Consider the following 15,829-nt stretch of genomic DNA (forward strand, 5'->3'; position numbering starts at 1 on the left):
TTTCTCAATTTACTTTTCTCCCTTGGAGATGCTCTTACCTTATTACTATAAAATTTTAATGGATACATTGCCAATTAAGTTTAGACCAATTTTGGTATGTGCTACAATTTTTTTGAAATTTGAAAAATAAAATCACGAAAGATGAAATATTTACAGTTGTCTTGTTCACCTCATTTTCAATAAAATATGCAATGATATGACAATCATTTTTAAACATATGAAAGTGTTATACTTATAACTACGTTTGTTCACTTCTTTAGGGTGATACATGTTCATACGAGGGATATTAACAAAAATTTAAACATATTTCATAAGTCGTTTGACCATTTAGCTAATTATATTTAATAGTAGTAGCTTACAAAAGTAAGGTACTGAAGTAAATAAAACACTACAACTCCCTGTTGATTGCTCTTCTTTTAAAGAGATAATTATAAGCTAAAGTAACGACGGCTGTCCATTCATTTTGCCATCTCTTAGACTAGGAAAAATTTCCCAAAACCCATATAAGTGGTTCCTATGATCATGATCATCCAATCATCAGATTCAGTGCTATTTCATTTTAATTTCCCAAAGTTTAATTTACCATTCAAATCATTACATAGGCTGTATAACTTGTATTGACCGTTTAGTATGTAATGAGTTTTCAAGATTTTAGACTTTTATTGATTTGAACATAAGGATTTAATATAATTTCGAGTAGATAGTCGTTGCAAAGTGGAACAGTGATGAACTTGATTCTGTGCTTGTGCTTTTGTATGATAATTAAAGATTAGAACTGGAAAAACATGTTTGCCCATTACTTAAACCAAATCATTGCCATTTCTTATTTCTTTCCTTACTCATGTTTTGTCTTCTGTCGTTCCTTAATCCAAATAGAGGTAAGCACACAAGACGTTCGATAAAATTACTCAACTAAAATCACAAATTACTGCAAATCATAATCTTAAATAAGCAGTAAAACCCCAACATATTAACAAACTATACCATTCCCACCGCTACTATCTTTACCTAATAATTATACCTCCTCCACCACCCACTCCAATTAAACCCTAATACAACAAATTAAGAAAAAACTGCAATTTCCCCCAATTCGATGTTCAAACTCTGAGCAAGTAAATGCTCAGCTCCGGCCCTCCATTTCCATCCGGATTCATCATGTAGAAAGCCTCCGAATCCTTGGACCCCACCACCCTCTCGAATTTCGCCCTCATATACATCATCTCGCCGCCGCCGGGGATGACGCCGGCGCCCATCGAGATGGGGCCCACGGAATTCAGCACCTTCCACTCCTCCGCGCCGCACTCGCGCCGCATCGCGTAGCCGCACTTCTTCCCGTTGCAGTAGGTGCGCCAGACGGGCTCTTCCAGAAGCTTCGCGCCCTTCTTCTCGGCCCGCTTCTCGCACTCCAGCGCGATCCTGACGAGCCCGGACGCCATCTCCTTCACGAGCGCGCTCGTCGGCGTGGCCAGCTCCACCAGGAAGGCCGGCGCCGCCTTGAAATCCTCCTGGAACGCGAAGCGGACGTGGCCGCGCCGCTGCCCGAAGAGGGTCCCCACGACCCGGCCCGACGAGAACGGAGACCGGGCCCGGCCCAGCAGCTTGGAGATGGCCAGGACGGATACCCTTTTCCGGGCCCGGGCGGATTGCTGCTGCATTGGGAAGGTCTTGAGGTCTTCCGATTTGGGGGTGAAGTTGAGGATTTCTTGCATTTCGTCGTCGTCTTTGTTTTTCCAGTGGAAGTATCTGCGGGAGAAGGAGAAGGAGGAGTCTTGGGGGGTTTTGGCCATGATTGTCTTCATCTGGAGTGAGAGAGGGGGAAAGGGATTAAAGTGAGAAAACAAAGGAATAACTTAAAGGGAAAAGAGGGATTCTTTTTGTTTTGAAAATTGAAAGAGAGTAGAAACAATGTGAAAATGATAAAGGAGTTGTTTTGGGATTGATTGCTCTAATTATTTCCGGTTATATATATTGGGTGTTGGAATTGAATTTGATAGTGGGTGAGGGAGTGTGACAGGGAGAATTCTGACAAAAAGAAGGTGATCAGCCCCACCAAACTGAATCACCAAAACATTAGAATGTATTCACACAACAAAACACACTACACACAGTGGAGTGGACCAAGGTTAAAACGTCCCAAATAAAGGGATCAAAAAGTAATAGTGGGAATATGAGAGATAGTATTACACTACTCTTTCATCACCTAAAAATGTACTCCATACACTTTAATAATGTGAAATTGATACATAACTGAGAAAGAGAAAATATGGAGTAGTTAACATAACGTTAATAAAAATAATGACAAAAAATGGACAAGGACTTATAAATCTTTGATCTGTTTAGTATTATACTAAGTAGTATAATTGAATTTGGTAGTTTGAATGGATGGTGGGGGCTGAGTGCAGATAGACAGGAAAGTAATGGAGGAGGATTTCATTGGAAACAGGATAGGCACAATCCAATTCCAAGTGTATCCGCATTGGACCACTGCATTTCTTCATGTTGTTCCACTATCAACTGCACGCTTATTCATCTCTACCATCACCAGTTAACCACCACCGCCACCGCTGCATTTTGGAATGCGAAGGCCATCTTTTGGTCCAAGTTTCTAGTGGCATTAATCGATTCAAAATGTTGCAGTAGTAGTCTAATTACTGGGCCTTAATTAAGAAGCTCCAACAAAGATAACATATGTATGAATGTATCATACTCCGTATCTACTAGTAAGGTGAAGTATTGAATAAATAAGCTAACACAATGACTTTTTAAGGTTTTAGTTGTTGAATTGAAACGAGAGATAGATATGAAGTAAAGAAGTAAGTGAGATTTGGCTCTACCGTTTAAAAATGAGAGTGCCTTTTGTGTTAACATTGTCAAACAATGTTCAACTTTCTCTACATTTTCTACTGTCTAATTGTCATGAACGTTGATTTTAGTCAGTTGTGTTTTGTGGGTTCAAAATTTTATGGACCAACTAATCATGATCTGCTGCCAACGGCTAGAGCTGAAACTCGATCAATTTTTTTGAATAAAAATAAATAGACGTATTGTTCAATCTGTAGTAGCAGAATAAATGAATATGAATTATGAAAATGGATCTGAATTGTGGAGTATTTTTTTTTGGGATGATTTAGATTGGTATAATTACCACATGCATTCGGTAATAGGAGTTTCTTTCTGTCATTTCGGTCCATCCACTAATAAAAATCTCATTCCTATTATAAAATGATAAATATATCTAATACTTTATTCACTAATTTTACTTATAATTTATTATTAAATTAAAATATAAAAGAGATCTACGTTTCACTAATGTTTCTAAATTATAAGTAATTCTTTTCAAACTCATACATAAAAAGGGGAAAATATAATTTAGAGATCAAGAAAAGGATGGTAAGGCCCATATGATCATATTGGCCCAATCTAATTAAGAAAATGCATTCACCACATGTCCACATCCTCTTCTGAACAAGGGGCTCGTTTGATTGGAGGCTGTGGAAATGTAAACATCAATGGATACTGGAAGTAAATTGGACTTTCTGGGTATTAGACCATTTTCAATGTATACTAAATCCTGAAATGAAATAGATATAAGCTCCAAATTCTAATAGTATTCCGAAACAAGTCCCATTTTTAGATTTTTGAGTGAAAAATATTGATCTTTAGGTTTACATTAAACTTAAATCAAAAACTTTTTTAAATTCTACGAGTAAAATAGCATGATATAGAGAATATTCTTTGTTTTTTGAGTTTAGCGTAATGATTACGGTAAAATCATATTTGATGTGACATTCACACTAAAATGGGTAAATGGTTAGAGATGCTCTCCTAGATGCATAATTGGGAGGAAAATGCTATTGACATTGAATGACGTGCCTATCCTCCAATAAGTCTTACTGTCTTAGAACATCTCTAATGGCGGACTTCCCGTTGCCCTTCGGAGAGGCTTCCGGGAAGTCCGTCGGGGAAGGGCGCCACTGTGGCTCGGAGAGGAGGACGCGGACGTCCCGTGAGGACACGGGAAGGGCGCGGCCGTCGCGGGAAGGGCGGGCGGACGTCCGCCATTGTGGCGACACGCGGACGTTCGCTATTTTAGATTGAAATTTTTTTGCCTTTCCTTAGAGAATAAAACAAGCTAAAAAAAAGGTTTTAGAGCCGCCGACAAACAAAAAATAGAGCTTTCCTAGGACAAACATTTGTATGTTCATAATTTTGTCCCCTCGACTATAATTTTCTGACTCTGTCCCCGCTTATGAGTAAAATGAACATAATATAGAGAATATTCTTTATGTTTGAGTTCAAGGTAATGATTAAAGTAAAATCATAGTATTTGATATGACATTTACACTAAAATAGGTTCGAGTTTAGTATAAATGGTTAGAGATGCTCTTATAGACGCATCGCCTATTAACATGAAATGACGTGCCTATCCTGAATTAAGTCTTAATTACCTATATTATCCTCATGGAATGGGTGTCAAAAACATCGCACCAAATGCATCAATGATTCTGTACTTGAATACCAATTTAGCATTGTTTGTCCATCTAAATTTTTGTCACAATTTATTTAGCTTAATTACTCCACTTCTCAAATCTTTCCTTTCCAGTGATCAGCCTTGTTAGCAAGAATAACGCAGCAAAAGATTGGTACTACTAATAAATTGGAAATTGGAGTCCGGCAAATGGACCTTGATTGAGCACAGTAAAGAAAATATTGAATTCCAATTCCAATGAGCTAAAAAAGGCGGGAAAAGGGATCAAATCCGGCGCTAGCCATGGCTTCCAGCGGCCGCGGCAGATCGTTCCAATCGTACCAATCCCAGCCCTCGCACTTCTCCGGCTCCAGATTCTGCGGGATCTGATCCGGATCGGCCAGAACCGCACGCATCATTATCGCGACGTTGCTGGTCGCAGTCAGGAATTCGATATTTTGTATGTGTAGCCCCGTCTCCTCCTTCACCTCTCTCGCCGCACATTCCTCGAAGCTCTCCCCTATAAATCAATTAATTCATTTTTCAAAATTTAGGATTTTCGATACTATGATTAAGAAACTAACCGAACTCGAGGTGGCCGCCGGGAAGAGCGAAGGTGTCGCGGCGCCGCCCTAAAAGCACCTTTTTGTCTCTAAGCAAAAATACCACCACCGCCACTTTAGGCCTCGCCTCCATTGGCTTCTCCGTTGCGACCTTTGGATTCGTCTTCAAAATCCTTTTTAATTGAAATGTTACAGTTTATTAGCTCAACTTATTTAAAAATAAAATTAATAGATTAATGTATATTTAACTTAACCCTCGCCGTCATTGTGGAATCTTTGGGCTTAAGCAAGTAATAGAAACATTCCATTGTTTTGAATATTTATACATTATCACAACTCCAAATAAATTACTCATAATATGTGAAGTTAGAAATAAACAACTGATTTTACAAAGAACCTACAGTTTGATAATCAATCTGACACTAAAAAACATGTGTTTTAATAATTCCCAAATTCACTCTTAGTTGAGATTATCATAAGCACCCAAGTTCCATTTTTCTTGAATTATGTACGATACTCAATAGATTGATTGGACATTGGTACGGAAGAATTTCAATAATGGAGTAGAGTGAACTGAAATTGGGGAAGAACTGAAAGGATAACTTGGGCCCTAGCTTGAAAATTCATAGTGACCAAGAACTTCTCCCATCGATTGATATTTTTAGTTCTATTTGTATATAGTTGGTGTGAATTTCTATGATTTGGTTCATTTTAGGGATTGAAGAATCTGTATCAATGATTTCTTATTCAATTTTTCCATGAGCTGCTTTGGCATTTTCAATCTGGAAATATATTGTTGATAAAATAAATATTTTAATACTACTCCAGTATCTAAAGACTGATCTTTTTAGGATTCATAAATTTAGAACCCCTTTGCTTACCTGTGCAGACCACATATGGATTCAATCCTTGCATCATGGGGGGGTTTGATTACATCATTCCAAGGTTCACTATCTGGCCATTTCACTATCCAGTGATAAACTAAACTCTAACAAACTTGGTCTTCAATTCACAGTGTGATGTGACTACATCTCTGCAGTTACACCACTTTACCTTTATATGCAGGTAAACCAACACAGACTTTTTTCATGCTATACAAGTCAACAACCATTCCCAATAGTCTTTCACCAAAATATGATTCTAAACGCAGACAGGGAGCAAGTCCAAGGAAGCGGTTTTCAGTGACTTTATACAAGAGCTTTTGAGGGGATGGAGAAATTCTGGAGTGAATATGATTATGAATAAACTTACTATTTGCCTTTCCCAACAACCGGTTCTTGATAGGTGGAGCAGAGCATCTGATATCAAACTGCCTCCTTCACACCTATGTCGTTTTCTTGAAACAAAGCACTCAGAAATCGACGTTAGTTTCCATCTTTCAGTTTCTCGACATTGCTGGAATGAGATCATAATGTAATGTTCCTTTAATGGCATTCTAAGATGCTGTAGAAGACAAATACATTTTCCAATGGAATTTGAAGATAAAACAATGATCTGTCTGGCATTTACATCGAGGATATTCAACGATACAGTAAATTTAATCTGGACTCACCTGAAACGGATGTGGCAGATCCACTCACAGATATCATTGAGTACCAGCCTACAAGTAAATTATTTTCCTACGGCACATACTAGGTAAGAGTAAGCCTCTCCCGTCTTCAGCTACTTACAGGCAAAGACAGTGTATAACTATCAGGTTCTTTACTAGGAAATTTATGTAACTCAAAACTGCTAGTGCCAACGGCTGTGCCTTCTTCACCGGCTTCTTCAGTCTCCAGTTCCTTCAACTTCCTCTTGGCATAAACAGTGAATACAATCGTGGAGATTATTGCAATAACGAATGAGATTACATTGTAAATGATCTCTACTGTAGTGAGGTGATGGTTCCCATACTGGACGTTGGCTAATGTCCTTATTAGCTTACCACTGCATAGAAACAACACCAGACCTTAGTACCAAAGGATGTTTATCAAAACATTAGATAATGATGGCAGCATCTCGAGCAGGTTACAAAAATCTACGTGTCTATTTAGTGGAAAACGAACACCTAATAGTGTCATTTGCAATACATGACTAAATGAAAGAATGAGAACTTGCAGAACCAATGGATGTGTGTGCTATTTGAAAATACAGTTATCGAGATGGAATGATGAACAACAGATTTCTGATATGCACAAAAGACAGAGTTTGCGATGGAGAGGGTGACCTGTAGATATAAATGAAGGATTCTGGAATCATTCCTGCAACTGATCCACATACATAGGGCCAGAATCTCATATTTGTTACAACTATGGCATAGTTGAAGATTGTGTAAGGAAAAGGTGATACTCTAAAAAGAGCAACTACTTGAAACTGATGGAACCAACTTCCTTCTGCTGCTAATCTAATCACAGCAATTTTTTCAGGCCATCTCTTCAACCATTGCTGTCAGCACAAAAAGAAAATAAAACAAAGTATAGAGTCGAAAAACAAGGCATGGAAGTCAACACTGTAAAGGCTCCCTATAAGTTCATTTCCTTACATGAATTCGGTCACGAAAGAGTAAACCAACCGAGAAGGGAAGGACCATTCCAATTGTTGTTCCAACCATGATTATGACAAACCCGAGACCGTAACCAAAAATCATCCCAGCCAGCCACATGGAAGGGCCTGAAGGAATTAAAAAAACAGGGAACAGTGCCAACGAACCTACAAGTACAAGTGCGAGCATTGGACGGCCAAATGCAGTGGCTTCCCATTCCAAGGTTGGAAAAAGAACCTATGTAAGATAGCACACATTGTGTCACATTCTTAAGAAGCACAAACAATAGGATTTCCCAAATGCAATAAAACTAGCAAGCACACCTCATAATATAACAAGCTTAATTTTACTCCTAAAATATACTACATTGATTGCAGTCATGGAGCTTCTCTACCAAAAATTCAAAGCTATGTTTGAAACTAGTTGTTGCTGGACTGTAGCCTCAAGCAAAATAAAGTCGCTACAAAATACAAATGCAGTTTTAACTACTTGGGTGTTGAGCCAATATACCTTGGCAAAACCATAACATTTGCAAAATGCAAGACTTAAATCTGATCTTGCAGTTCCGTAATTGGTAAAGTAAGCTAAAAAGAGTGATATAACGTGAGAGGAAAGAAAGCAAATACTTATCAACTTACTTCCAAAAACGAACTATGTAAATCTGGCTTTGCTTGGACTTTATACGATTGAGTCATTTTAAACACAACTCTGAGCACACAAACTGTGACCTGAATCTAATCTATAATCCCAAAACATGTTAAAGCCACAATACCCTTACTCAAATATGAATGGTGTAGTAATGATTGAACAATGGGAGAAACGAAGAAATCATCATTTACAAGCATTTCTCAATTGGGCTCTGTTATTTCACATAACTGGAGCAAACATCTAGCATGTAAGACGAAGAAAAAAAGTTTTTTAAGATTAATTGTTCGGTGTTTCAAGTTCATTCTCTGAGACCTCAAATCTCAGTTCCTCCCTTAGTTAACATGAACAGTTGCAAACCATAGCTCTTTGGAGTTTAGCGGAAAAATATCAAGGAAGTTGGTATGTAATTTTTAAAAGCAAAAGGACTTGTAAATACCTTCTTTACAAAAAAGGGCAATCCCCACTTTGCTAATATGAGAAGAAGAAGTACAGTGATCAAGCACCATATTATGGTCTTCACCCACCACATTCGAGATCCATTTGTCTCCTGCCTTTGAGATTCCAAAATCTCTGGTTCAGGTTTCCTTACTTCACTTGGTTTGACCAATCTCACATACTCACTGTCTTCTCTTCCTTTGGCATGGGTTTCCATCACCTCATCACTCAACTTTGACATCTCCAGCTGATATACCAAATCACAGCCAGAGAAAGAAAAGGATGAATCATAACTTTCAGTATGATAAAGGAGAAATGAGGAAGTGGCGTTCACCTATACTAGATACAATTAACTGATAAATATGCAGCACATATTTACATAAACTTTCCAGCATCCACATTCCACTTTGCATTGTTAACAGAAACTTAGGTATGAGTGACTGGATATTAAAATTGTATGCAGAATGTAACAGATTGGTTCCTGCGGGGATTGTCTATGTCTACTTATTTCATTTCCGTAGTTATCTTTTATTTTCTAAATTGATAAATTTATTAAGGATTAAAAGTTAAAAGATGGATCAATATGTGAGACGTGTTTGAAGGTCCTATGTTATCAAATCATTCATCTGTTAAATAGAGTCCATAGATTCGTTCCAAGAGAGTGGCTTTCGGTTTTTGGTGTCGGCTTTAAACACATGGGCTGGAAAATCTTGATCTAGAGGTATTAATAATAATTTTTTCCAGATAATTTTTGGTGTCGGCTTTAAACACATGGGCTGGAATAATGTTTTCTCCCAGTAGTCATTGAAACATTAGGTTTAAACGTTAATGATAATATTATTATGATAACAAAAAGGTTTTGCAGTCATTTACTTTCTACATTCAACCATCATAGAGGAGGTTTCAGTCTACCTAAATGCCATAAACACTATTTTCCTTGAATTAGCAATTCACTGGCATGGGAACAAAACTGTTTCTTCAGAAACCAATGCACTATATATCAAGTATGCATACCACACCACGACTAGACAAGACTGCTACCAAGATTTAACAATCTATTACCTTTTGAGATATAGGATTGTGGTATCATATGGTTCATTCTAGATTGTAGAATCAAATTAACACGCTGAAGACACGGAAAATAGACCCATTCTACTGGCCGTGTATGTAAATAATGACCACTTAGATAATTAAACAGGAATTAGTACCAAAATTGAATTCCAAGGGGAATCAAAGTTCAAAACTTCAAGCTTGCTAAGTTCAAAGCCTACGTAGATATTAAGTTTAAGCTTGCGATAATTGGTACAAATTCCATTTCAAGGCAACGATCATCCTAGCCACGACACATAACCCAGCAATCAAAGGCAACGATAATCCTAGCCACAACACATATAACAGATTAACCCAATAATTAAAGGCATAAAGAAAAACTATGTGGCCAACACATAATCCAAGCCCTAAACCAGTGGCCTCATTGCTCTGTTCTTAACAAAGTAAAAAACCAAAAGCATCTACATATGTCATTTCCAGTTTTGAGCTAAAAGGTAATGCCAAAATGTACAAAAGACACCATCTTCCCTTCGAACCCTATAATTACAAAAATTGTTTCGGTTCTTCAATTCTTTACTGGAATAGCAAAAAAAATGCCAATTCACAAAGGCATGCTGATATTGAGTACACATAAACAAATAGAGAAAAAGAAAGCGAAAATTCAACAGAGTGCCCCAAAAAGAATCGCCCTTAATAAAAAAGAAGTTAATTGACAAAAAAGAAGGCTAAAAAATTGAACTTGACGCTCAATACTTACTTGGAAAAAGAGGAGTGTTGCTTGGCGAGCGGCGATTGTTTCCCCCTTCCACTCTTTCTCGATTTCAGGTGAAAATGCTGGGGGATTATGAATTTTTCACGTATAAATTTGCAGAAATTGAGATGACAGAAGCGTATAAAAGAATAATCCCATTATGTGGATTGATTGGGTTATGGCGAAAATCAGAAAAAGGAAAAGGAAGTGAATTTAGTCGTAGGTGGAGAGCACTACTTTTTATTTCTCGAGTTTTTGTGAATTTTAATTTTGATAAATCAATAAAAATAATATAAAAATTACTCCATATTACCATTAACCGCATAACTAAATTAAAGTTGCAAAGCAGGTAGCCATTCTCGTATAACAGATGCTAGCATACAAATCTATGTATAGAGAATTTTATATGTTTAATTACTCCGTGATAGATTGACTGAGGAGAACAATTTTATGAGTATGTTTAATTATCGATAGATTGACTAGAATATAGAGATATAAGTATAATGGGATGTGATAATTGATAATTATTTACTAATTGATTCAGAGGGAAGTTATCAATTGTTAACTCATCATTTAATTACTAACTACGACTAATTTAAGGTTATAGGATTTTAGAAAACGTGTGATCTACAATTTGTCACGTGTAATTTTCGTTTCATTAATAAAATAAAAAAAAACTCCAAATTAGGGTTTTGGATGAAAATGTCAATATAGTGTTTCGAAAATATCAACACTATGCTTTGAGAATGTCAACACAATGCTTTAAGAATGTTAACTCATTGCTTATATTGACATTTTACATGTATTATATTGACATATTTTATATAGTATAATGACATTTCTACTGTACGAAAAAATTAAAAAATTTCGAATTTTTTTTCAAATTTTGACGTCGGAACATATGCATGTAGGATATCGTTGGAATCCTTATGAAATTATCTTTAATTTGATATATGTTATATGAATTTAAAGTTTTGGTATTTCTCTTAAAAGTTAGTTATAGCTAAACATGTAGTTAATTGACATTAATACCCCTATTGATATTTTTTGGAATTAATCATATGGCCTTTGACGTTTTTCGTTTATCGTATTGACATTTAGGGATTGATGATCTAAGCCTTTAATTTGAATATCTAATGGCTATTATTTAGTTGTAGTTAGCAATTAAGTTATGAGTTAACAATATAACACTCCCCTTAATTTAGATTTGTTATCTATTGACACGTAAAACTTTATTTTATAATTAACTAATTTAAAAAGGGTATTTTCATTATTTTTTATACTTCTTTGACATTTTTTGTGATTATCACGATATCAACATAGTATAGTTATAATATTAACTCAATGCCTTGAATCGACTAAATTTGTTGACATTGGACATGCGTATGATTAACATTATATGTACTGTTGTTGACATGAATCTGCCTATTGATAATTCAAAATACTAAATTTGTTGACATTGGACATGTATATGATTAACATTATATGTTTGTTGACATGAATCTGCCTGTTGAAAATATTAAAAATTCAAAATAAATTATCACATTTTATCATCAAAATATACGTAATTAGGATATTGTTAGAATCCTTATAAAATTACTTTAATTTGATATATATTTTATAAAAAAATAGTATAAATCAAAATAGTTTATCAGTGAATTACATTTGAGGGGCACATGAATTTGTATTAAGTTACTCACTTAATATATTTTATGCAATTTCAATTTATTAGTACTAAAAATCTTTTCTCTCTACTTCTTTTTATTCTTTCTTATTCTTCTTATTAGTTAGACAATTATACTCCCTCCATCAACAACAGAATTAGTAAGGGTCAAGTCCTCGCTTTAGCGGAGGCTTGACCGGTGCCAGATGCAGTATCAATATTGTTGCATAGGGTGGAAATGGAAGAAAGTGCTAGTATCAATAGAGATACTGGTACGTAGAAAGAGAAAGAGAAAGAGAAAGAAGAGGGTCAATTAAAATTTGGAAGTGACGCTTAACACAAGCTATTCTCACATGAACAATACTATTATTATCTTACTAGAGCAACAATATTAAATAACTAATTATGGAGTACTACATCATAGAATAATTTTTAAAATATTATTCTTGTTAGAGCATCATTAACCCTGGTCCGGACTCAGGTCCCAAGTCCCTTCCATGTCATCATTTTCCTAAATTTGAGTCTCAGCCCAAAACTCTTCTAACCCTGTAGGCCCTAACCCGTGACTATTAAATTGCACTATTCACCACTTCAACCTATTTTACTTGTAAAAATTGAAAACGTTGAACAATTCAAACTGAAATAATTCATTGTTCAGTCGGAAAAAAGAAAATTACAAATCCTAAAAAAAGAAAATTAAAAATCCTAGAAGAAGAAATTTAAAAATCCTAGAAAAAGAAAATTACAAGTCATAAAAAAATGAAAAAACTACGTCTTCTTCATTTGTGCACGAAAGTAGGCGATCATCTCATGGTGCAACTCGAGATCGAACTCCAACATTGTCGAGGTATCCCTCGATGTCAACCCCGTCAGTAGGCTCATCCGCCAGGTAATACTCATATCCGACATACAGTCGGATATCTTATCCAGAGAAGGATTGGGCGGCGGTGTCGGCATAGCAGAGTAGCTCGCAGATGTCTTCCCCTTCGCTTTCCTCTTTGCCGCCTTTTTGCCCATCGGACGACTTTCAGTACCAGGTGATGAGAGGAAGAGTCGTCGTCTATCACGTTGAGGTCGATTGGCGGACCTCCTTCGCTCGACGAGTAGTGTCCGGCGGCAGAAACTTTGTTTCTCTTCGGCGCCCCCCTTGCCGCCGTTTCAGCTCCACCGGTGTACTTTGGGCTCTTCTCGACAAGATTCCAAACGTCGAAGTACTTGAAATGCTTCTTCCCGTCAGAGAAGAAGTCCGCCTTGGCCTTCTCCACGAGGTCCATCTCGCTATGGCCACTCAGCCACATCCGGACTACGTTCGTCCACTTGTCGTTCCACTTGTTCATCTCCTTCTGGACCCGACCCTTTAGGACGACCAGAGTTGTACTTATCCGCAACCCGCGTCCAGAACACTTTGGTGCTCTGCTGGTTGCCGATGATAGGATCCTCGGAGACATCGATGAAATTCTTGGCCAGCCACATTGTCTCATGCGGACTATACTTCTTCGGCCCCTCATCATCCACAACCTTGCCCTTGCCCCTCCCTTCAGTGGGCTCCATATCACTGATTTCGTACTCATCAATGCTAACTGGCGATGTAACTTCCATGTTGGTAGGCAACCCCGGACTAGGCGTTACATCGGGCGACGACGGCACGTGCTAGTTGCTTGCATTGACGAATTCGTCCATCTCTCGTTGGTCGCTGTTAAACCAAACCATAGAAGCCAGATATATTGGAATACACGAGGATTGAAATTGAGAAGGTGTGGAAAAATTATGCACAAATGGAATATATATAGGCAATAAAACAAAAAAATAAAAAAACAATGGTGGGGCCTTGTGGCCCAGCCCGGAAACCATCCAACGCCGGGCCGGGACGCACGAAGTGGGGCACGGGCATGGTTAACGCTGGGCCGGGACGGACCCCGGGAGCGTTCCCAGTCCGCAACTGCGTTCGGCGGACCGGCCCAGGCCGAAAAGAGGCGTGTTCCATCGCGGCGAGACGGGGGACGGGGGACAGGTCGGAACTGCGGCCCAGCCCCCCGCGTTAATCATGCTCTTACCTCCTTAAAGGAGTGTATAAAATATTTTAGATTAATAGTATATGCATATAGTTACAATTGCTTAAATGCTCAATTCAATCTCATTTTGTTAAAAAAGAATTTAACCTTCCTTATAATATTAAAGTAATAGTATTAATTACTTTGGCAAATTCCATAAACAAATTTATAAACTAAAATACTTAGTAATTTTAATATGCTGATTGGCGCTACTCATGCTAAATTTGCAATAAATATATCACCCACAAGTGTATGGGGTATGTAGCACGTGGCAAGTTGAAATTATCGATCCTCGAAGACTAAATGCCGGCTTGAGTACTACGATGCAACTTTGAACACTATCTAGACTAATAGAAGGGGTTTTTGGGTTTTTTTCTTAACTAAGATCACAGAACAAGTAAACAAATAGCAAATTAGGAAAATAAAGCAAATAAGGGTAGTTTTCCCTCAAATTGGGAAGGTAGGGATATGGATCCGTTGGTATGGATCACGGGTGTTCACCTAGGGATCATGCTCATCTAAATGGTCTTATGTGTGGCTAGGAAGGTCGGGTTAATTGGCTAGACCCCCTCTCGGGTGCACCTAACGCGTTGATCGGCCTCTAATGTCGGAGTCTCCTCCCTACACTTCGAAACCGACTCCTAAAACCTACGGACCCAAGCCCTCTCTCTAGCTATGCCTCTCTCGAGCACATACAACGCACGGAGTTGTTGGTTATTTATCAATCTAATCAAGCATCTCTCAATGGCAATAATTAGAACAAAACATATCCAATTGGTAGCTAATCAATTAGACAATGAAACAAACACAATAACCAACAAAACCACCACAAAAGATATAGATAAGCATAATTCGAGGTTTAACCCATGGATTCCATACAAACTTCACCAATATCCCTAATAAGAACTTAGCTACTCATAATAGAAACTAGGACAAAGGAAAATACAAAAACATCAAAGGAAAACATAGTAAGAAAAGATAATAGAACTCCCTAAGGTAGACTTGATGTTGGGGAGGATCTTTCTTCTTCAATCACTTGAAGATGGAAGCCTCCTTGCCTTCAATCTTCTTGAATCTCTCGATTTTTCTCTCAATTTGCAGTGGGGGAAGTTAGGGTTCTAAATTGAGTTAGAACCCTTTTTATACTCGGAGTGAAAATCAGGACAAATTAGCAAACACCCGGTCGGGTGATTTGTAGGTGATAAAACACCCGACCGGGTTTTCTTCCCCGAAGCCCGCTATTTTGCAAAACACCCGACCGGGTTTTCCGAGAAATGGAAAACACCCGGTCGGGTTTTCCTCCTGGAGTCCACAAGGCTACTTCAAAACACCCGACCGGGTGTTCCGAGAGATGGAAAACACCCGGTCGGGTTTTCCTCCTGGAGAACTCCTCGAATTTCAGCTTCGGCTCGTTTCAACCTGTTTTCATCACAAAACTACGACAAACCCATCAACTCACCTAATTAGTGTATATGCGGTGAAAAAACTTGTATTTAACATCTTAAACCATCAAAAGCACTCTTTAATCACCCATAAAACAAGCCTAAAATATGAGTTTGTCACTACCCAATACTTCCTCCATTCCACAAGAATATGCACTTTTGAAATTTGGAAACTTCTTTCTCTCTAATGAGATGAGACCAGGGACAGATCCAATTCATAGTGAGAAGGGGCAAATG

The 15,829-nt window shown here is 37.7% G+C and overlaps 2 protein-coding genes and 1 pseudogene across 2 annotated transcripts; all 3 read right to left on the reverse strand.

The window, feature by feature from the left end:
* Nucleotides 1-879: 879 nt before the first annotated feature.
* On the reverse strand, nt 880-2,007 carry LOC125192861 (protein MIZU-KUSSEI 1 pseudogene; annotated as a pseudogene).
* Nucleotides 2,008-4,593: 2,586 nt separating this feature from the next.
* Nucleotides 4,594-6,405, reverse strand: LOC125197147 (nudix hydrolase 1-like). The gene is made up of 3 exons (XM_048095857.2): nt 6,283-6,405; nt 5,053-5,204; nt 4,594-4,988 (listed from the first exon to the last, which is right to left on the reverse strand). Exons 2-3 carry the CDS (start codon nt 5,162-5,164, stop codon nt 4,732-4,734), a joined length of 369 nt encoding a protein of 122 aa, XP_047951814.1. The 5' UTR covers nt 5,165-5,204; nt 6,283-6,405; the 3' UTR covers nt 4,594-4,731.
* Nucleotides 6,406-6,479: 74 nt separating this feature from the next.
* Nucleotides 6,480-10,649, reverse strand: LOC125197146 (SNARE associated Golgi protein family). Its single transcript, XM_048095856.2, has 5 exons — nt 10,443-10,649; nt 8,637-8,882; nt 7,553-7,789; nt 7,238-7,455; nt 6,480-6,957 (listed from the first exon to the last, which is right to left on the reverse strand). The coding sequence occupies exons 2-5, from the start codon at nt 8,874-8,876 to the stop codon at nt 6,690-6,692; spliced, it is 963 nt and encodes a 320-aa protein (XP_047951813.1). The 5' UTR covers nt 8,877-8,882; nt 10,443-10,649; the 3' UTR covers nt 6,480-6,689.
* Between the last annotated feature and the right edge of the window lie 5,180 nt (nt 10,650-15,829).

This window comes from Salvia hispanica, chromosome 4 (assembly GCF_029641045.1).
Source record: "Salvia hispanica isolate PSC_SH4W2 chromosome 4, Shi_PSC_v1, whole genome shotgun sequence".
NCBI classification, from domain to species: Eukaryota; Viridiplantae; Streptophyta; class Magnoliopsida; order Lamiales; family Lamiaceae; genus Salvia; species Salvia hispanica.